Source organism: Cenococcum geophilum (assembly GCF_001692895.1).
Source record: "Cenococcum geophilum 1.58 unplaced genomic scaffold K441scaffold_5, whole genome shotgun sequence".
Lineage (NCBI taxonomy): Eukaryota > Fungi > Ascomycota > Dothideomycetes > Gloniales > Gloniaceae > Cenococcum > Cenococcum geophilum.
Genome location: NW_027137563.1, coordinates 3,602,939 through 3,624,964, shown reverse-complemented (window position 1 = coordinate 3,624,964; position 22,026 = coordinate 3,602,939). Strand labels below are relative to the sequence as shown.

General features: G+C 45.6%; 4 protein-coding genes across 4 annotated transcripts; 3 read left to right on the top strand and 1 right to left on the bottom strand.

Moving 5' to 3' along the window:
- Positions 1–2,776: 2,776 nt before the first annotated feature.
- Positions 2,777–3,446, top strand: K441DRAFT_674053 (uncharacterized protein; the record flags this gene model as incomplete). Its single annotated transcript, XM_067650707.1, has 2 exons — positions 2,777–2,822; positions 2,929–3,446. The coding sequence occupies 2 exons, from the start codon at positions 2,777–2,779 to the stop codon at positions 3,444–3,446; spliced, it is 564 nt and encodes a 187-aa protein (XP_067508618.1).
- A 1,188-nt stretch (positions 3,447–4,634) lies between these two features.
- Positions 4,635–5,951, top strand: K441DRAFT_258356 (uncharacterized protein). The gene has a single exon (XM_067640813.1). It carries the CDS (start codon positions 5,010–5,012, stop codon positions 5,709–5,711), a length of 702 nt encoding a protein of 233 aa, XP_067508617.1. The 5' UTR covers positions 4,635–5,009; the 3' UTR covers positions 5,712–5,951.
- Positions 5,952–11,197: 5,246 nt separating this feature from the next.
- K441DRAFT_540713 (bola-like protein) lies at positions 11,198–11,655 on the bottom strand (the record flags this gene model as incomplete). The annotated part of the gene is made up of 2 exons (XM_067642607.1): positions 11,198–11,362; positions 11,500–11,655. The coding sequence occupies 2 exons, from the start codon at positions 11,653–11,655 to the stop codon at positions 11,198–11,200; spliced, it is 321 nt and encodes a 106-aa protein (XP_067508616.1).
- A 7,034-nt stretch (positions 11,656–18,689) lies between these two features.
- Positions 18,690–21,429, top strand: K441DRAFT_258147 (carbohydrate-binding module family 21 protein). The gene is made up of 4 exons (XM_067640811.1): positions 18,690–18,819; positions 18,905–19,268; positions 19,320–20,848; positions 20,905–21,429. The coding sequence occupies exons 2-4, from the start codon at positions 19,004–19,006 to the stop codon at positions 21,268–21,270; spliced, it is 2,160 nt and encodes a 719-aa protein (XP_067508615.1). The 5' UTR covers positions 18,690–18,819; positions 18,905–19,003; the 3' UTR covers positions 21,271–21,429.
- The last annotated feature ends 597 nt before the right edge of the window (positions 21,430–22,026 follow it).

Here is a 22,026-nt window from a genome sequence, read left to right as displayed (position 1 = left end):
TGGTGATGGTTAATGGCTCTGGCTAAATATTTACTGTTTAAGGCAAAACGTAGCGGTAACCACTAGGCCGTTTGTAATAATTTTAGTAGCATTAAAATTGCTTTATAAAGCTCTAGAATATAACGTTGGCCAATTATCTATAAAGGCGTTAGTTTATTATTAATTAATAGCAGTAGGGTTTTAGGCGGAGCTTTAAAGGGGAGACCCGCTTATTTAAGGCGAAATATAGCAGTAACCACCAGGCCGCTCGCAATAATTTTAGCAGCGTTAGAATTGCCTTATAAAGTTCTAGAATATAACGTTAGCCAATTGTTTATAAAGGTGTTAGTTCGTTATTAATTAATGGCTAAAAATTTAGTATGGCGCGTGAGTTTGTATAAGAATTATATATAAATTGGCGCGAGGGATTAACAAATTTCTGAACCGTGTACCAGACTTACCTCAGTGGACTCATACTAAGAAATCGATTGCGCTGGCGCGTTGATCTCCTTCGGATATTTAATCGATTTCTTGGTCTGAGGGACTTTGGCGAGATTTGTATGGAAGCACAAGCGTTTTTTGTATGGGAAAACTCACAATTTTCAACGAAATTGATTAAGATCCCTACAACGTCTCTTAAGGTAAAAATTATATCAAATTACTCAGGAGATCTAGCTCTATAGATTAGTGAGAGTTTAGGCTTTTTATACCTTTATGTGGGCCTATATAGGCCTGTATATAAAAGTGCTTACGCTTTTAACAACGGGAATTTCAACTTTAACAAAATTAATCTTAGATTTGGGAGGGGATAATATAATTTAAAGGCATTTAATATATAAAGTAGCCCCCTAAAAAATTATTGACGAGTTTTAAAAGACTTTATTTTATTATGCCGTGGAGGAAATCCCCTTATAAAGTTGCTAAAACTAAGATTTTTGCTTACGCTTTTAACAAAACTCGCCAAAGGCTCTCAGACGTGATTTTGGTGGATGTTAGTTAGCTTGCTGACGGGCCGAAGGAACATCCGCTCCAATCAAATTCACGTCTGAGCTCGCTGAGGTAAGTACCAGACGACAATAACATAAGATGATTAATCTGTTATGTAAGCAGCTTATGATTGGCTGATCGTCTGGGACCGAGATAAATGAATGTGCCCGGAGACTGCCCGCTCCAGATAAGGCTCCATATTTGACTTCGCATAATACATGATTGACGTCGGTGAGCAATTCGAATGAGCCCCTCCCTACCACCAGGCCTCTATCGCGACTCCTTACTTTGGTGTAATAATGGAGCCTCTGTTGGAAAACAAGCCTGCAACGATATCACGTGATGAGACTTGTGGGAGAAAGCTCTTGGCAGGAATCTGACCAATCAGACAACTTCAACCGGCGGTCGAAGTTCCTTGAAATCTCTTCAACCACCTATATAGATAATAAGCAATACACAGAGTTTTAGCTCCATAACCTCAATTTAACAGCCTCCTCCTCGGCCAACGCCCTCTCTACGATTGACGTTTCCCACATCTTTGCCCACCTCCCGTACGAGTCGTAGTAGAATTACAGCGACGCCCGCGATCACGAAGGTTAAGATAATAATATCATATAAGGCTTGCAAATGCGACAGCGGTCGAGGCGTGTGGAGTCGCCATATGACGAGAAGTCGTCACTTTGGCGCATATATGGGAGCTCCAGATTGATATAGAATATGGAACGGGAGCTCGAAGCTACATATTAAAACGGTGCCAAGAACCTCATTTCAACTACTGTATGCAGTATAGCTTACAAATTTAACGCGTTTACCGATATGGAGGAGCTTCAGATTCAGAAGTCGTCAGGTTTACCGAACAACCACCTCATATTCAGATTTGAGCTCCATTTCGGTTACAATATGGAGTTGCAACCGAACACCCCTTAAGATGAATGGCCCTTATCATTGTCATCATCATCATCTCCGTTGCGATTTTGAGACATTCCTCATTAAAGCCGTAACTCTTGGTTATGGCCATTCATTTCCGAGTTATTTGCTATCTAACTTACGGAGGGAATGCAGCGCAGGACAGTCCATCAGTTAGTGTCAAAAGCAACGGGGCATTGTCCGCGCTTAATACCTTCAAGACTTTGTGTGGCTTTACGTGCTAGAAGAGTTTTGGATGTGTCAATCACACGTTGAAGGTCGTCGAAAGTCTTGGTTAGCGCGACTCCAAACGCTTTGGGCGTGACAAATATTCGATCCCCTTCTCTCAATTACCGGGCAGAGTCCACATATGTTCTTCAATCGACTACGAAGGAAGATGAAAACAATTCACAACAAGCTTAGAAGAGGCTTCAAATTTTGAGGAGGATCCTCAATTTAATCCATAACTTCAGTAGGGATTTTAGTAATAGAGTACTTTAAAAGCGGAGAAAACTGAGGAAGCATTTGGAAAAGGCGCTGTCGTATCCCGCTTGCCGAAGCGGACAAAGTAAAGTTACTTACACTTTCCATCTCACTTCATTGTGAGCCTTGTTAACCACATTTTCATCATGGTATCCTTATCACTCATCTTTAGGATGATTTAACAGCTTCTCAGATAATACGGCCACACTTCCCTTGTCGTAACCTAGTTGCTTATCTACGGACCGGCATTACCTGCCCAAACTCTACCTTGTCATATCTTGCCGTGATCCAGTCTTGAAATTTTGATGACCTTTGGAGCAATATCGGTCCCAGGTTTAAGACAGTCCTTTGACCAGGCTATGACCTTCTCGAACACTCTTCAGTTAAATAAACATATCAGGACCGCGCAAGGTCATTTACCATGTCCGGCTCTGCAAAAAGTAAATCCCAACTCCAAAAAGGGCGAGGTGAGCATCCGCCACGTTCAAAATCTTGTTGCAATTACCGATGCGCGAAGGACTATAAGGACACTAATTTCCAAACCCAATCTTCGGCGTTATATCATCAATTCAGTAACTCAGCGACCCGACGACCATTCGTTTCGATATTCCATGAATTGGCACGCAAAGTTGGGGTATGATCAGGAAGCAACAGATGAACGGTCACGTAGGTACTCTTATGCTCAGCAACATTCTGCTCACAGGCTGCCCATAATGAGCCTAGTCCTTCCACTAGCTCAGAGTGTTCCAATCCACAATGGTCATGGGGAAACAATGGACGATTACAAAGGGTCCGATGAGCAATCGACGAGGGATTCAAGCATCCTCATTTCACGCAAACAATTCAACTCTGACCCCAGGGCGACCTTTGAGGGAAACCCACCAAATCAAACCCATCATATGGTAACGCCTTCTAGCCATCAACCAGTCTGCAACACTGAGGGCCTTAAGCGCAAGCCTCTAATGAATCCCTCTCAATTTCAACATCCCTCCAAATACGCTCGCATCGACAATCACGGAACGAATATTAGAACAACCTCTGCCAACCCCGATCATTCAGTCTCAGGTTTAGAGGTCATTGACCTGTCTTAAGGTGCCAACAAGGAGACGGAGCAGCAAGTTACGACGAAGCTAAGAGATGACGTGAGAGGGGGTCGTGCTTGGAATGAATCAGTGCGAGTTTTGCAAGGGGTCTCACGGATGGCAAATCGGAATGGAAAGACGAGAGCGGTCAAGACTGTGGATGAGCGCCCTCTGTGGGACCAGCGACAACATTTGGTATCTTACTCTAGTCCAGGACTTAGAATTCCGGTGGCGCCAAATCAGTCAGGATATATCAGCGACGTGAATGAGGAACACTCCGTTAGCGGAAGTTACAGTTCTTACCGCGGAACAGATGCCAATTGTCGAACGTTGAGGTCACTGTCAGGTACCACCTTATGACTCACACCCTGTTTCTATTACCTATTACCGACTGAGTGGCAATATCGACCTGGTGGCGATTGAGTAATAGTTCCAGAATCGTCGTCAGCGTCGTCGTCAGTCTTTTGCCCCGACCTCATGTATATAGAGAGCTTCTAGAGCCAGCTTCAATCGACAGAGTTCTTATGAGTGACTTGTCCGTCCGACACCAATCTTGCTCGATACAACCAGACCGCAGGAAAACTAGTGCACAGTACACAGAATCCAATATCCCCCCAGCTTACTGCAAGATACCCAGATAGCCCATTAGAGAATCGGAAGGAATCTAAGCGTCGTCAAGTTGATATAATTACCCAAACGCCTAGGATACCCAGATATGTGAAAATTCCACGATCTATTCTGAAGAAGACAGGGCCCTTTGTGGCAGATGATAGTACGGATAATGAAGAATGCTATACAGTCATAAATAGTCCCCGCTGTCATCAGCCTGTTCAGTCTGCCACGCAAACGGTCGGATTCGAAGACTCAGCACTGCCAAATCAGACCAAATTAGATGATATATACGACGAGCAGAATTCATCCATCATTACGGAGAAGTTCAACATATACCAGCCCGACAGAAGCGGTGCAGCTATGAGCAGGTCACTGCGACACCAGGCTCAACTCCAGAGAGGGGACTGCTATGGGGCATCTTTGAAAGATTCGAAAAATCCACTGCACCAAACGCCAAAGGGGGAAGGCTCGGCCCACGGCAGCCTAAAAATACTTAGTGGAGCTCATGTAGGGGCTGACAAAATTGTCCCACGCGAGCATATACTAGTCCAAGCAGATTCGCCGACGTCTAGCCTTATCAATGATGAACTGGCGCTAGAGGCCAAGAAATCTCGCTCTCTGCCACCGTCGAATGCGCTAGGTTCGAGTGGCGTTTTAGCCTCTAATTTAGACCCGGTAATTCCTGAAAATGCAGAATCGGAACTGTTAGTTGGTTTCAATTCGTATTTTACAACCCATTCTCAGTTCAAGTCTCCAATAAGCCCCTGCCTACATGCCGGACTCATAAAAGACCAAAGATCGCGGAACGAAATACTGGGGGAGAATCTTTACACGGAGCTTACAAACGCAAACAACTCGCCTAGGGTAAGCAGAAGAGTGGGCATGTTTCCCATGAAAGGAATGATATATCGCCGAACTTGTCCGGAACGCCTAAGAGGAAGCTACACAAAGCAACTGTGAATGGGCAGCGAGCTCCCCTTGGTCCATATTGCAATAATGATCGGATCAAGGATGGGGAGCCACCATTACTTCCCAGAGCGTCCCAAACTTTGCAGGCAGAAGGAGAAAATACAAGTAGGTTTTGTAGAGAGATGCGAACCTGATACTACGGCCGGTGCCAAGGAAACTCTTCCTGGCTCACCAATCCCAGCCAACGGTATACTGGAGGGTGCTAACCATATTTCTTCGGGTGCGATACGGACTGAGTGGGCTGATGTGGATCCTCTCGTTCAGACCCAGGCTCGACAGTCATCTGTGGTGCCAGACGCAGAAGAGTGCCGAGAGATTTCCAAAGAAAAGGAATTACAGGAGAAACTCACACAAGCTGAAAAACAGTCGAATAAGCAAAAGGATAGGGAGGACCGCATTGCCCGATCTAGAGACAGACAACTAGAACTGGAATTTCGACTGAGAGAAATTACCAATGTCGGAGAGAAATCGGAGACCAAAGAGCAGCGTTGTCAGGAGCGGAAGGTAGAACAGGAGCAGGTCATTCAGAAAACCATCAAGAAGAGGCCATACCAATTCACAAGGAGAAGAAGCAGACTGATCCCGACACCCCTAGAAAGAAGAAGTATACGTCTCAGCAAATCCGTGATATGCATCGTAGGAATGCCCAGCGACGTCTCAATCCGGATTCCGAAGCTACATCTAGAGGTGTAAAATTAACCCCCATTGTGCTCGGAGTCACTAAGCCTTGCGAGAAATCTTCCACGAAAAGCAAAGGACAACAAAGCAATGCGGAAGTTAGCAAGGTTCCTAGCTATTCAACGTCAAGAGATGGCCCAGTTCGAAAGCCTGGAATTGACGCCACTCGTGGTCGGGATTCTAAGCCCTCGGGGCATAAATCAGTAAGGCCAGTAGCAATCCCAGTATATGAAACCCACAGTGAGCTAGGAGTTTTACCGCAAGTCAATACAAAAGAACTAGAGCCACAGGACATTGCAACCCTGGAGAGCGTCTCCACAGGCCCCATTCATCTAGCCGAAAAAGATACAGATAAAGCAATTCAAGCTCAAAAAATAATTTTCCTTTTCATAATGTTCATGACCCCAAGCTTACTTGTCCAATCCTTAGGCACTCGGAAGGTCTCTATTATCAGAAAAACTGTATATAGCGGGATATGAAAATGGTACGTTAAAGGTCAGGTTTGTCATAATGAGGTTTCGGGTTATGACTAGCATGTTTACGGTTGATAATATAGGGGGGTGCGAAATGCCCCAAGCGAATTCTGCACCAAGGCCATCGGAAAGTATTTTAATCACGATCGACAACGCCTCTCGGGTAACAGAAATGACGGCAGCGGCTCGATCGCTCATACTAGCCAAACTATCAGATGAAGATAGGTTGATAGTTGAATGGCGGGATCGTCCTATGAAATGGCAGGAGGTGGAAGGCCTTTGGAATAAGAAAATGGGCGAAGCTCTCACTAAGAGTGGCCTGTAGAAGAGATATAGGAAAGCGAAAGCAGTGTGTTCGACAGGCAATCAATCGCAGGCAGGGACCCCTGGTTGCGATTGATTGGCTAAAATCCTGGTTGCGATTGATCGACTGATGAGAATTAGCTGATTGATTGAAATGATTGCGATTGATTGCCAAGAATTACCCAATTGGGTAGTCCGTGATAGAGAATCTGGGTACTAGATTTTTTTTAGCAGAGCTTTGCCTTATATAGTAAATATACACTCCAAAAATAAGTCCTCCTTATACTCTTTATTTATCCTCATCCTTTTCTAAATGCCCTTTATTTAACTAGCTCTTCTAAAGCTCCAGCGCCTTAATTGTCTTATTAGCTAGGCGGTTCCGGTTATTAGTAATTACGTTATTAGCTTATCGCTAGTATAGAAAGAGGTCCCATTGCCTATACAATAGAGGATTGGATAGACGTGCTTAATACCTTACTAATAAGCAGCGGGTTAAACAATATTTTTTAGCTTTAGTGGGGGTATCTTTAGTAAAGCGCTTAAGTTTAGATTTAAGTCTTTAACGCTTGCGAGCTCTAATACTTACTAGTAAGCATACTATAAAAGTTAAAGCCTCTTCGCCCTATAATAATAAATCTAAATTACGACGCTATTAATATATAAGCCGCTTAGGAGTAACGGCTTATTATCCTCCTATCCTTTAACTGGCGTATACTTCTCCTTAATACTAGCTTATATAACGCAGTAACATCTTTCTTATATTATAATTACCATACAGCCTTACTGGCCTACTCCTATTTAAAGTAGTTAAACTTTAGGCTAAGTAGAGGACAATACTGCTTAGTAGATAGGTGTATTATTGAGTAAGGCCTAAAATATTAATAAGTTTATATATACGTAATAAACTACTACTTTATAGTACTCCAAGTACTCTACCGGCGACGCCTTAATCTTAGTTATTAGCTCGTTATAGGCACCTAAATATATAGCTTACTTACTTTAAAAGACCTCCTAAACGCCACTATAAGAGCCCTTAAAAGCCTCTGGCGTTTACGTTACCTTATAGTATTATTAGTAAGAGTTTTAAAAGGGCTTAAGTTACTTAAACTTCTTTAGTATCTTAAAGTCCTTATTTAAAGAAAGTCCTGTAAGAGATTATACGTATTTTATTGGTAGGCTTAACCCAGCGGGTTTAGGTAGAGTTTAATAGGGTTCTAAAGCTTTAAGTACTATTAGACGTAAGAAGTTAGCAAAAGTTTAATTTTTAAGCAATTTAATGGTAAGAGGCTTCAAGCGTTATCGCCTATTAAATTCCATTAAATCTACTAGTGGAGGTAGGTTAAGCTATAGGCTCTGTATCTACGCGCGCTAAAGGTAGTTTAATGATATAATAAGGTGGTAGAGAATGGTAGAGGTTAAGTAGAATATTTAGCAATGACTAAACTTTATATAGAACCCCCCACCTAAAAGGAAACAATATATATTAGAATATACCTCTCTTAATTATTATATACTATAGCGTTCTAGCGTACTCCACCATCTTTTAAGAGTTTTAGATAGAAGACTTTCTTATTACCTTCCTTATAGTTAGTCTAGTAGTTCTAAAAGGCTATTTACCGCTAATTAGTTTATCTAATATATACCGTAATTATCTTTACTCTACTAATTAGCCCTATCTTACTCTAGATTTAGAAGATATTATTAGTACCTATACTAGCAATTTACTTTTAAAGCTTGCTTATACCTTTACTAAAGAGCGCGGCCTTAATAATAAGGTTAATAATATGTCTAGCGTACCGAAGTTAAGCCTATTTTAGATCTATAGTTAGAAATATTATTATAATTGTTTCTATAAGCTTATTATTATTTTTGGCGTTATCCATTATAAAGGCGCTAATATTATCCTCTATATAATATTTTATAATTATATCTATAATTAATTACGTAATGTTAGAGCTGGTATAGGAGCCAATTAATTAAGGGTGGTAGAAAGGTTACCTTTAGTAGCTAATTTAGGTAAGCGATAACTTATTAATATAGAAGTTAAACTTACTAATCTAGTAAGCAACAACGCCAACGTAATTACGCTTATTTTCTCCCGTCTAAAGGTCGCTACTAATATTAACCTTACTAATATACTTTTTTAGAAGGCCTTTGATTATAAGCCATTACTTAGGTAGAGCTTTAAGCACCTATTCGCTAATAGTGCTAGCTAAGGTAGCAGCTAAATAAGGTATAGTAAGTAGCTTCTTAAGCCGTAAGCTGCATACCTGCCAAAAGGTTATATTATTAGTAATAATCTAATCTATATAGTTCTGATTATATTTCTCGCTATTAAATAGTATTTAAGAGTTCGCTGCTTTAGATTTAGTAGTAGGCTTTAGAGTTGCGGTAATGGCAACTTTAAAAGGGCTGCCTGGTAGAGACGTTAATAATTTAACGTTTTTGCTGTCTCGTGTAATAATAATATTATGCTATTTTCTTATATGCCTTGCTGCTTTAGTAGTACTTTTTAATAGATATACGCCCTCCTAGTATCGTTTAGAGATATAGTAGAGCTTATAAACCCACTAGCGCCTACCCTCTTTATCCTTAATATCTGTACTATGCCTATAGATTGGTAAGGGTGTAAAACTAGTATTAACGTGCCGTTTGTGCCTGGCTTAATAGTAAGGTTCTTTTAATAGGTTTAAATTATGGCAAAGCTTATTCTACTTAATCGTAAAGATATAAGAAGCTATAGCGTTACCCAGTTATATATTTAATGGAGTTAGTTAAGGTAGAGTAGGTGTTTCGGGCACCTTACTACCCTATAATTTAGGCGCGTTGTTAATTAGAATAGGGGAATTATGTGTTAACGGTGTTAAATTTGATAATAATAAAGACGGTAAGGGTAAGGGCGAGGTTTTAGGCCTTTGTTTGGCTTATTAGAAGGGGTTAAGAGGCATAATATTAGAGGTAGTTAAGGTAATAGAGGTTGGAAGATAATTAAGAAAACTCTATGGGGACAGGCGTAAGTAAATATAACTAATAAAACGCGTTCTAGTGGTAGACTACGCTAAACCTATTAATCTTGGCGTATTTAATTGCTGCATTCCCAAGCAATCTAATTAGATTAATACTGCACACCTTATTAAAATCGTATACCTTAATACCAAAAGTCTATTATGAACCATCCCTCCGTTAGTAAGATTTTATATCAATCAATTGCAGGCGCTTGATGAGAATTCCTGGTTGCGATTAATTACTTAATGATAATTCCTGGTTGCGATTGATTGCTTATTAATTAATTAATCGCAGGCGCGCTCGTCGAGCGGCTTGCCTGTCGAACACACTGAGCGAAAGATATTCTGGGTGAAACAGCAATCTCTTTACCTAGATTGTCTTCTGAACCTCCAAACTTTCTGAAGGCTATAGACGTAGAGGACGCTCTTTGGCTTCAGAAACGCCTAGACAACTCGTCGCAAACGAATGGAGTTCGCGAAGCCTTAGTAGAGTATAGTGAGGATTCGGACTTAGATTCGGGTTCAGATGAAAGCAGGACCTCTATACGTGAGGGGCAGCCCGACAGGCTGAAGCAAAATACTGTTACCGTTAATCAATCTCTCTCTAGCGATACTGTACACTTGATGCAAGAGAGAATATCTGCTCCAGTTCCAGGGTCAGCTCCATCACCCATTGTGGTTCCTTATTCCGAGACGATATTGCATGCAACGGCACTAGCACGACCTATTATTGGTGGGAAGACGTACAATATGGAAGCATTGGAAGCATGTTTGGAGTTTATGCGAGAGGGACAAGATACGGGTTCAGAGGCAGAGCTTGATTCCGAGGACGAGCAAGAGGATTCTTCTGTCACATCAGATGATTGCTGCCATTGGGAATACTAAGTAAAGCGGAAAACCTGGGCGCACAATGAGAATGAGGAAGATATCCCATACGCTGTGGCAGCCTCTCTTACACTGCACTGGAAGACGCAAACATGACTGCCAGCCAGGAAGATTTGAAGGAGCATAACGGCGTAGCTATTGGACCTTATACTCGGCAATGGGTTTTCACTAGCCATCCAACTGGTATGGTAAAATACAATGCCACGTGTGCTGTAGGAAACTTCAAAATCGTTGTCGACCGCTTCCTACGCAATGCCACCGATATGGCATCATTCCAACCTCTAAAGCAGGGTGGTTACACAAACAGGTATATGATCTTAAACGCAAGACGACCATCAAGGTTCCCAAACCGGACGATGTAAATGATCTTTTTGAGGATGTGCCCGCAGAGAACGACTTGGTCACCAATGAGCAATTCGACATCTACACTATTCTGGACGAGGCGAACCGAGAGGCTGGGCGACTGGTCTTGGACCTTAAAACAGATAAGCATTCGAAGCGCCTGGACAATGTGCTGAAGCGGACGAGTGAGTTGTAAAGAATTCGGGCTAAAATCGACGACCTGGAGCAGATGAAGAAGATGTTTCGCGAGGAGGTGGGGGTGGGTAACTGAGGAGTAGTGGAGATTTGGGTGGAGGAGCGATCTTTGAAAGGCCCTAGGAATATCTGAATATTATTCATGCTATAGAGAATTTATTTAATAGAATGTCTAATTGAACACCTTGAGTCTTACGTAATGAAATAGGGTTTATATAGCCTATTCTTAAGTGCCAAGGTTTTGTTATATTTATCTTATCAAACAAATTGATTTTATTTGTTTGTTAATTTTATTTCGTCAAGGTGCTCTTGTCTTCAATTGTATACCATGCCACTTCTTAATCTCATTCTCTAAAATCTGGTTTACCAGTTTGTGTTGTTTGATAATCGACAACCCCTTGAACTTGAAGGACTCAATCTCTAGAGCATACATTGATCCGCAACCGCCACTAATGTCCTGGACCTGGTACACGAATATTGTGTTAGTCTCCAGCGCATCCGAGAAAGCATGAGGTATCGCCGATCTTAGCTCAATACATTCCTCTCCCTTTGAAGATCGTGACTGAAGAGGTGATGAAGAAACTTAAACTATATGTGTACCTCAAGTCTGATCGGATCCAACTCCGCCTTGATCTTATTGAAGATCTCTAATTCACCTTCTGAAAGATAGTCTGGCGGCTGGGGAACATTACCTGCTTGAGAATACATCTTCCTGCAGGCTGCAAGAGGGCCTGATGACCTCGGCGATATGTTCATGTGGGGTACGGGATGTGTTGCGAGAGGAGAAGATGGCTTATTCCGTATCCGACATGCTGCAAGGAGGCGAGGTGCTTGGCTGCCTCCCAAGGAAGTTGTGCATTGATAGAGCGCTCGGGAAGGCGCCATCTTGGTGATATGGTGAGGCTTCGTGTTGCTAATGAGCAATTGCAGAGCGCTGGGCAGTCAATGGGGATTGAAGAAGGTCATTGACTTGGGAATAGTTCAACTTCGTGTTGAAGTCGATTGAAGCTCCGGCGTTTCGCCAACATACCCAATTATGGAATTTGACTAGCGGGCTTTGCTTATTCATTCCTCCTCGGATTTCGAGAACTTCATCCGGCCCCATCCGTCATCTTCAACACACACGGGTGCTACGAAAATCCTGCCATCTCAACAAAAGGTCCAGAACCGATAAACCTTCAGGCTAACAGAGTCTGCATGCGGAGATTAGTCCGGGGAAGGTGGAGACAGATGTACCTCGATGTACCTCAAAGTTTCGCGCCGTCAGGTTTTATTTCCATGGCTCTGACACGATCCCCTCGATCCCCCGTGCTTATTACGGTATGACGTTTTGTCGCAATTCTTAAACATCAAAAATGGGCCCCCTCGCTGCCCCTCAGTACTAATCCTGCAGACCCTCAGCGGGGCACGTGCAGAGCTTCGGTCTCGAACGAATCCTCAGCCTGCAGCGCTTCCATAATCGCTCAGGCCAATCACTTCACGTGCCAGCAAACACTCAACCTTAACGCAGAGCTTCAGCGAAGACTACCCAAGATATGCGAACGGGCGCCACGGCGCAAAACTACCAGGGTCCAAGACCCGGTCCCAATTGGATTATAATATTGCTCTCGGTGAGGCAATGACTGACCTACTCTCCTCTACGACGACGGATTAGGTTTGCATGCATCAAGCGGCATGCTGCGGAGACCTCCAGTTGCTCCTAGCATCTGCGCCTGCATACAATTCGAACCGAGCTGTGCGGAGTTTTGGCCCTCTGGACCCACTGCGGAGCTGGGCAATGCACAGCGCTGCACGGCAAGACTGTGCTTGCCATCACTGAAGATAAAGTTGTGTAAATGGTGGGTCTGATACGAAGGGGAAGAAAGTCATCAAGCGAGACCCTGCAATCGTGTTGTCGAGGAAATCAATCCATGCAATGCTGCGCGCGCGTATCTAAAACCTCCTTCAACGCCTAGCCACCGCTGCTGTCGCAAGCAAGCCTCCGACAAGGGGCATTGTGCAAATGCGACCCAATCCAACCATTACCAATTGAAATGCCCGGGATAGACTAAATCGGCAAAGCTACCATAAACACAAAACTTCAGTTCTTACGAAGGCGGTAGAGGAGGGGAGATGGCGCAGGTTGGGTGACGGGTACTGCCTTGTTCGGCGGGATCTGCTTGGGACACGTTGACACTTACATATCAATGAGCCACACCCTTCGGCAGTGCTCGGCCACAAGTCTAATCCGTTGGTATGGGTAGGCTGAATGTGAGCCGCGAGTAAGCGGGTAGGACCCTTGACGGAACGGCAACTACGGTACGGAACTGGGAGGGGTAGAAAGTCAATCACCTTGTTCTAGAAAGATCTAAAGGAGGCAGTGGCGAAATCTGATAACACATAGTATCATTCAAGAATGAAGTTGTACATGAGAAAGGCTTTGGATGCTGCGCGGCTCGAGGCTCGGCATGGCAAGCTAATGCCTCATGAGTTTGAAGTTGCCATGTGCAGAGTGGGTTTGTTACACATGACGGGGGCATAGTGAACTGGAGTTTTGGGTCCAATGTTGTGTGAGCATTGCCGCACACAATGGCTGGTATCAGTCGATAAAGCTGCAGCATGAAGCCGAATCCCGAGAAAAGCCCTCATTGGCGACCGGCTGAGAATGGCTAGAAGCTGCTCGGAAGGGTTTCCGTCGGCGGCGGGCCGTCGCTATCGTTTTAACCTCCATTTAATCTTACTCATCCTCAATTGAGCGCAGAATAAATGGATCTGCGGCAGCGATGTGATTATATTTGTTTTTCCGCCATGCATTGCGTCCAGGTTGACTGCATAACCGTTGTGGCGGCTGTCTCAGAAACGCTTCGAAGGTGTTGGCTCTATCCGACAGTGTTGGCAATTTGCTAGCATCTGCCATAGTGCATCGAACTTTCCGACCCGTTTATTTCCGTAGCCGACTGACGTTTCCTCTCACGACTTATTCTGGAAAACTGACAACATGACCCTGCTTCTTCAAGATTGCTTGAAACTGCCTCGGGGGACAACAACGGATGAGTACACGAGTTACTTGGTGCTTATCCGGTGGTGTGACAAAAGTGGTTTCTTGGCATTCAGTAGTCAGACGGAATAAACTCCATATCACACCAGCGAAAGCAGATCGATGATTGCTAGATTACTTGATCTGTGAAATGCCGGGTGGGGCGCCGCGTCCTGAAGTCTGAACAAACTTTGAGCTACGGCAGACTTTCCGATGTTATTCCCGGGAGGAAAGTGAACGGGAGAGCGGTGAAAGCGATGTGGCAAAATATGTAGAAAAATCTTACTCCAGTGTCGCTGCTGCACAATTCTCCGTGGAGATGTCCAGTCATTATCTGTTCCCCGACCTTCTGACGAGGTTTTACCATCACGCTAAACCGTATCAAGAAAACCTTGGTTGGAAGGTCTGGTAAGCCGTGTCGTGCGGGGTTAAATGACCTATATATACCTACTTTAAGCTTAATTAAATTAATGCATATAACTCCCTAAGCTATTACTAATGGTTAGAATAACTAAATAAACCTGGCGAAGAAGACTGCGTGGTCCGATTTGCCTGATTCAACTCTGTTGTTACATCGTCGTGTGACCGAGTAATAGCCCTCTCTCCTAAACACCAAATACCGCAGTAGCGCTCTTACTGCAGCCAAGGCACGAGCCAGGATCAGGAAGCAGTCAAAATTCGCGCGGATTTATATCCAATCGCGGACAAGTTAATTATGTACCGGCATAGATATGAAAATTCCAGTAGAAATTTATATATAAACAACGGAACGGCAGAGGCAATATGGGAGCAATTAGATGGTTAAGAACATGTAAAGCAGATCTATAGGTAATATATTAGCTAGATTGCAGCCTTTCTACTATAAATATTAAGATAGGGGGCTAAACAGTAAAAAGTGGCCATGGTTAATAGCTTTGTCTCTATAATTGTATCCACCAGGCCGATTATGATAATTTTTACCGTGTTTGATTTAGATCTAGAACATTATATCGCCTGATTATTGATAAAAGCGTTGGGTAGTAGTTAACTAGGAAATCAAAAATTAGTATGAGGTACGATCTTGTATGAGAATTATATATTCGCAGGCTTGTGATTGGTGGAAGTCTAGTAGCGAGATAGTTGAGTCGATGGTGCCTCCAAAGAGGCTGCAGCAATTCAACAGTTTTAGGAGATTAGAGTAGCCTTTCTATTTACCATGATTATAGCATTGTTGGTAACATGCCAATAGAGTCTGTAGTTATGCAAAGCAACACCGATTTTTTTGCGGCTGAATCTTGGAAGGCTGAAGGCGTGCCACTTTGCGATGGAATTGGAATGGTTAATTTGGCGCCTGCTCCTTATCAACCAACCGAATTTTCACAAAGGGTCCGGTCGCGATAATCAACCACTGCCATACCTTACTGCACTTCCATGGTCTAATTATTTTAAAAATAATACGAGGTATAAGCTCTATTTTCTCTTTCTACTTCACACTGTAGCTATATCGTAGCTATTTTATATAAAAAAGTTGGACATGACTAGATGTAAACTTGTATTTCAGACCGGTTCTCAGGTTACAAGCCTTGCCACAAGGCTACAGGGCGACACAGCATGGGATATTTGATTAAAACTGGTTTGTTGTGCATTTACGATGTTAAAACGCTTGAAGGATTCCCATCCGTCATGGCCAAGGCTTCCGGTTGTGCCGTCGCAGCGGGGAACGAGGTCCGCGTGAGCAGGTGCAGAAAGTGCTGACATGAGCAGGCAGTTTACACAGTCACGTTCTCTTAAACAAGATAGAGCGCTGGGAGCTCATTGAATGATGGAATAATATGGCTTGATTCGTGCGTTGTATTCCTAAGGCATCCAAGTTTTGAGGTGATAATTTTCCCCGCAATGGCGTTCGTGAACCCCGACCTTGCACATTTGGCGAGGTTGATTTGCGTCTTGCATGTCGCGTGGGGAATGCCGGTCTGACAGGCGAGCACCAAGCAGAATACTGCCCAATAGGACAAATAGGCAGCGCACGGTCTCGCTACTGGCCTTGATAGTTGGTGATGAGCGTTTGAGGCTTAACTTGCAAAATGGCATGCCTGTAAAATACCTCCGGACACACGTTGCGAAGGCTAAGGCCGAAAGGATTCCTTCGTTGGTCAGTGGCGCAGCCTCTATGTCGATGGTTTTATGGGTCTCTGTTCCACAATATAATGAATCATGACATGCTTTCAACGAAGATACTAGTGGTTCACAGAGCCGCTGGTAAAAAGTATGCCTCTGAGTCTCTCGCACACCTGGAGGTATCATGAGGAGAGCTTCACGCTTGGATCGTTTTAGTAGGCCGGGTGAGATTTTGCTCAATCTGGCTCAGCTCGCTAGGATGCGGAGTGTTTGATAGGAACGTGCAGCTTGGTGTCGCAGAGGTTCGTAGCGCCTGATAAGACGAGATAACAGCCGCTGCAGTGAGAAATTTGTCTCAGTGGGAACTCCTTTGATAACGGTCTTAAACACCCCACTCCCACCTACTGATATGCGTCCAAACCTGGCACTCTGCTGTCAAGTAGATGATTTGGTAATTCGCCCATGCTTCAGCGTGAGGCCAGGTGGAATGTCTTGGCTGTAACCGAGCCGTTTAAGCGTAGCAGCCTTGGCGAGCGGTGAAGCTAGAATCATCTCGAGGCGCGATGAGTGGGCACTTTTCTGCCGGTTAAAAATCGGACGGACATTGGCGGTTGAGATGTGCAGATAGGAACTTACAGGCCACCCTGGCTTGCATTGCATGTCGTCGTACTCGGAGTTTCGACTTGCTCCATGGCGTTAGGAAGCTCGTGCAGTGTACGAGGCCGCAACGCGTTTTAAATTTGGCGATAAGAGCTTGGCCAAGAGGATTTCACGGGCATCGCAATTGGAAAATACGGTAGCTGACTTAGTGAGACCTTTGAACTCTGATGGGAGCGTGAACTTGGTCATTCCTTAGTGTTTGGTTGCCAAAGTCAGACGGAGTCTTCGACCAAACATTGTTATGATAAGATCTTATTGGAGGAGCGCACTCGTCAGCTCATCTCATGTTGATGAAAGTAAATTTAGGTTCAGCCACCAACGCGCTCTGCAACAACAGATCTTTCCGGCACCACCATCATCTCTTATGGGACTCCGAGCCGCGCGCAAAACACGGCTAGGCAAGTGGAGACAAGGACGCGTTCATGAGGGCATTTCAAAGGGGGCTCAAATTAAGGCGCAGGAGAACCATGTGCGCGGCATCCAAAAATGAAGTCGTGATGTCGCTGAGGAGGGCAAAGCGTTCATCGACTTCCTTGGGTCTTCGGGCGGCCGGCCACGGACGGCTCGCTTGCAGCATCCTTTACGGACTGAAGCACCGTGCGCAATCGCGATGCAGAAAGGAATTTGGCAAAGTGGCCTGTTAGCTTGTTGTGGTTGGCGGCCAATGGACCCCGACCGCCCTTTCGCGACCGTTGTCGGAGAAAGGTGATCTTCGCCGTTCTTCGCCACGCTTGGAGGGGTTATGGCATGCCAAGTATAGACTCCAGAGGTTCCTTTGAGGCACAATTGAATAGGCAGTGCCGCGCACGTTTCAAGTATGCGCGCCCAACACAGCGTGAGGACAGATATTTGGGCGCACAGCCCGTCCGTCTGCCATTGAAATTATTCTTTTTGCTTTGCGGTTGTTGGATCAATTGGCCTTGCGCGGGAGCGGCGGAGACGGCATTGGGTTCTGGCATGACATCATGGTGACTCGCAGCGGTGGATTTTAAATTGGCGAGATGACTAACGGCGCGAAAAGTGGGCAAAACAAAACCAGGGCAGCCTCAGCATCGCGGAACGTGGGTGGCTGAAGGTCGCTTGTGCTCGACCGGCCCCATGTCAACGGTGTGCAAAAAGCATGTCAGTCCCATATACCCCGTGCGAGACTCTTCGAGGGTAATAGGCAATGTCAGTCCGCTGCTTGGTTGCTTGGTTACTGCGGAATCAGCCAACGACGCCGCACCGTCTGTCATGCCATGGCTGAGGGTTGCAAAAGGGCAGCGTTACGCCGTTTCGGCCGGGAACGTTGAGATGATGGAGCTTGTGGCGGGAGGATTTTGTTTGAAAGTAGCCACAGCATCCAGCCATGCGCGGCGAAGTGGGTTGGGCAGAAAAAGTCTTAAGAGGTTCTCTGCGGTACTTTGGATTACTCTACTTTCGCCTGCCGAAACTCTGTTGTGTGCGCTGCTCTGCTGCCGCCGCCGCTTGGCCCCCTAGCCACAGCCGTATCCAACCACCATCACGCCTACCGTGCTAAGGTCGCATCCCAGCACAATCCTTGGAAGGCATCCCGGGTCTGTTGGGGTGGATCACCAATCTTGGGGCTGCAGCCCGTTCAAGCCATCCATTCGCTTGTGCAGGCAAAGTTAGAGTCTGGACGTGCGTCGCGAAACTGAGGCCCAGGCCACCCATCGAGGTTATCGAGAACATCCTAGTTCCTCCATCCGAAATCGTTTGCAACGGAACCATCTCCTCACCACTTCTCCTCACCTCCAAAACCCCATCTAGGCCTTCGCCAGCCTGCATCCTATATACTAAAAGGGCCTCCCACTGTGCGGAGCAAAGCTTGTCAATTTCGACATCAGAGCCCTTGGTGGCGAGCTTATCAAACGAAGACTTGATCTAGCATCGGTCCACCACCACAAAGCAGGAGCAAAGCAGAGGGCCAGCCGCTCACCGGATCCGCCGGCCTCGCTTTCCTCGATCAACAATTCTGTAAATTGTCGACAGGATCCTCTTTCATCCCCACCAGCCTCGTCTGTCGCTCTATAGTTCGACGTCACAGCTTTCACTAGCTGTGATCCTCAGCCACCGCGACCTTTTCACCCTACGAGGGCCTTATCAGAAGCGCTTCCGATTCTCGGACGTTTTCTGCCTATCTTTCTGTAAGTTTATAGTCAAAAAATCTCTGTTCGCTTACTCGCCTCATTGACCGATCCAACTCTAATGCTAACCACCAAACCTCGACAGTCACTCCTCGCCTTAATACTATCTCTTGTAATGACCTAGAGCTCCTAACATATACGACCCCATTCGATCAACTTCTCGGACCCTTAGGAAGTCGACCGGATGCCTTACACGCCGCCGTCCCAGCGGTCACCTGCGTCCACAAAACCAAATAGCCCTATCCTCAGCCGGAATCATCCTTACGCCGTCGAACAGAGTGCGGGTTCGCCCAACACTTCTCAGCGACCGGCCCTTCCTCGATCAATATCCTCGACCTCATACCTAAACAAGCACCGCCGCACCCCGTCTATCTCGCGGGACAATGGTACAACGAAGGGTGGTGTAAACTCGTCCTCAGAGTCCCGGGAAAGCCAAGGTCCCTCAAATGGTAGCCTCCGACAGTCTCCTCCTCCTGTGAACAACCTTCTGATTCCGTCAGGTGCGATTACGACTCCTCCTGATTCCTCCGATGACGAAGATAGAGGTCGAGAGTTGGGTAATTTGAAAGAGCTCCACGAAGCACTTCAATCCATCGACCTGAAAAGAGGACACTCTCCAAGCCGAGACGAAGATGGGGTTCCAGCGCCGCCACAGAATACAGCATCAACCGTGTCTCCCTCGAGATCGGCTCTTACACCAGAGGCTAGGAAAATTTCACACTCTCGCTCCTCGAGTGAGATAACTTTGTCAAAACATGCTCCCCAGCTTACCACCGATAATCTCATCAGCTCTTCAGAAGACAGTGATGTTGAGGATGACGAGTTGCGGATAAAACCGCCTCTTCTCCGCAAGAAGTCTGGTGAGTTGGTGAAACCGGCGCTTAGACCTTCGTCCCATCGGCGGCCATCGAGTATGCCTGGCACTCCCACTTTTTCCAAGGCTGTCCATTTCAACGAGGACATTGAACAGGTCCGACACTTTCTCCAGGTCGATAAGCCGATCGCTGTCAGTGCTGGATCCTCCCCAGTTGAAACTTACGATAGCGAATCCGAGTATCCATTTAGCTATGATGATGGATATACATCACGCGCTGTAGAGTGGGAAATTCGGCTGGCAAACTTTCCTAGAGAGACTTTTGAACGAAAGGCAATGCCAGTCAGGGTCGAGCGGATTTTCCTATCTGCTGACAACAAAACCCTCGTTGGTAGCGCCGCCGTTGCCAATATTGCATTTAATAAGCTCGTAGTGGCCCGCTTTACTTTGGATTACTGGAAGACAACGTCAGAGGTTGTCGCCGAGTACAACAACGATGTTCGCAAAAAGCAAAGTAACGATGGGTACGACCGATTTAACTTCAACATCAAACTGACAGATCAGGCGAACTTGGAATCGAAGACGCTATTGTTATGTGTGCGGTATAACGTTAATGGGCAAGAGTTCTGGGACAACAACGGGTCGATGAACTTCCAAGTCGACTTTACTAAGAAGATGAAACCAAGGTCCAAAGGCGGTATGCAGGTACTCGGTGCTGGTTCCTTGGGAGCTGTTCCACGTAGCAGACATTCCCCACCTGCAGCACGACCCCACTCTATGCCCATCTCATTTGACGACGACTTCAGCCAAGGTTTTGATTCCAAGTATCATTTCGGCTTAGCAAGAGGAGGCATTACTGACTCGCCTAATTCTACTATACTCCTGAAGTCCAAGAACAAAAATAGAGGGAACTTCTTCCCGGACCAGGCGCTTCGCCGAGTAAATCCGCATGGACGAGGTTTCTCAACGCGTTATGATTTTGGTGCATCGCTCTCTGCAGCCCTATCGAACGCTCAAACTGCTCTTGGGGACCAGAGTGGCCTGACGCCAAAGGATGCTGCGAAAGCAAATGGTGGTTGCTTCGAGAAGGACAACACACCTAAGACAAACATTTCCGCTGCTCCAGTTCCAGGTACTCGGCCTGATGTTTTTTCTTCCGAGAAACCTGACTTGCAATCAGCGGAGTACAATGAGTTGATTCAGAAGTTTTGTTTCGTACGTACTCCACGGCCTGGGATGGCCTGACCCTTCGATGCTAATTGTCGTCCCAGTTTGGCACTCCCTCTGGAAAGGGTTCCCCACAGATTACCACTCCCACCACCAAAAATTCTTGCATCGATGGGGCTGGTGATTATGTCCATGATTATAGCTCTGGAAGCAATCAAAACTCGGCAGAAAGCAGTCCGTCACCTTCTAAGGATATGTCACCCCTTGTTGATAGTGCCAATGACTCGCGATATCCCTCGAGAAGTCCGAACCATTTCCTGTCCCGCTCCACTTCCCCGGGACCTATGACCGGATCTGGTCCTGGAGACCGAATGACTTCGCCATTGTACTATGGCGGTTCTCTCTACAATCACAACATGCATGGTGGTATTTTCGCTGAGCAGACGCATACGCCTCAGGCTTGCGTGTAGCAACTGCACTGAAGGATGGTGACGGATTCGGTCGTTTTCAAACATAACGAATTTTTTGGAGTCACGATCACGCTGTTACGACTTTATTTGGCTACGACAAAGTGGTGTGGAGAGGCATGATGCCTTAGCTGCAAATACCTCGCAAGCTCACGAGTCTTCTTCAACCAGGTCAACACGGTAGGCTACTTCTTTTTCCAACAGTATTACCTGCAACAATTCATAGCTGCAATAGCGGCTGTCGTCATGCTTCTTGCTTGCATTTTTCCGGAACGGATTGCTTGTGCTGCATTTCCTGGGCGATTCTTGCATGTTATTTTCTATCGTGATGTTCGGCGGGTTTTGGTGGTTATCTCTTTCTTGTCGGGCTTCCTTTCCCATAGACGGGTTGTAATTGTGCATCTCTTTTCCAGGGCTCTCCCCTTCAGACGTGTCTTTGTACCTTCTGCGGATTCCCTATTATTCTTTTTCTCGTCACTGGTATAGGGAAGGAAAAGTTGCTTGTTGAAATGCGCGCTGGTTTGTTTTTTGTTTTTGTTTTCGTTCTGGGTCTGGCATTCTCGTATATATAATATCGTAATCAGCGGCACTACTGGAGAATGACAATTTTTGGTGTCAGCTGTGCGAAGGGCATCCATGGTTCGTGCCGGACTTTTTGGGGTCAGGCTTGATTATCACTAGCAGGTTATTCCTCCGTTGTGTTGTTCAGAGTGTTTCAAGTGCTGGAAAGGCGATTGGGTTTACGGGGTTCTTTCTTTT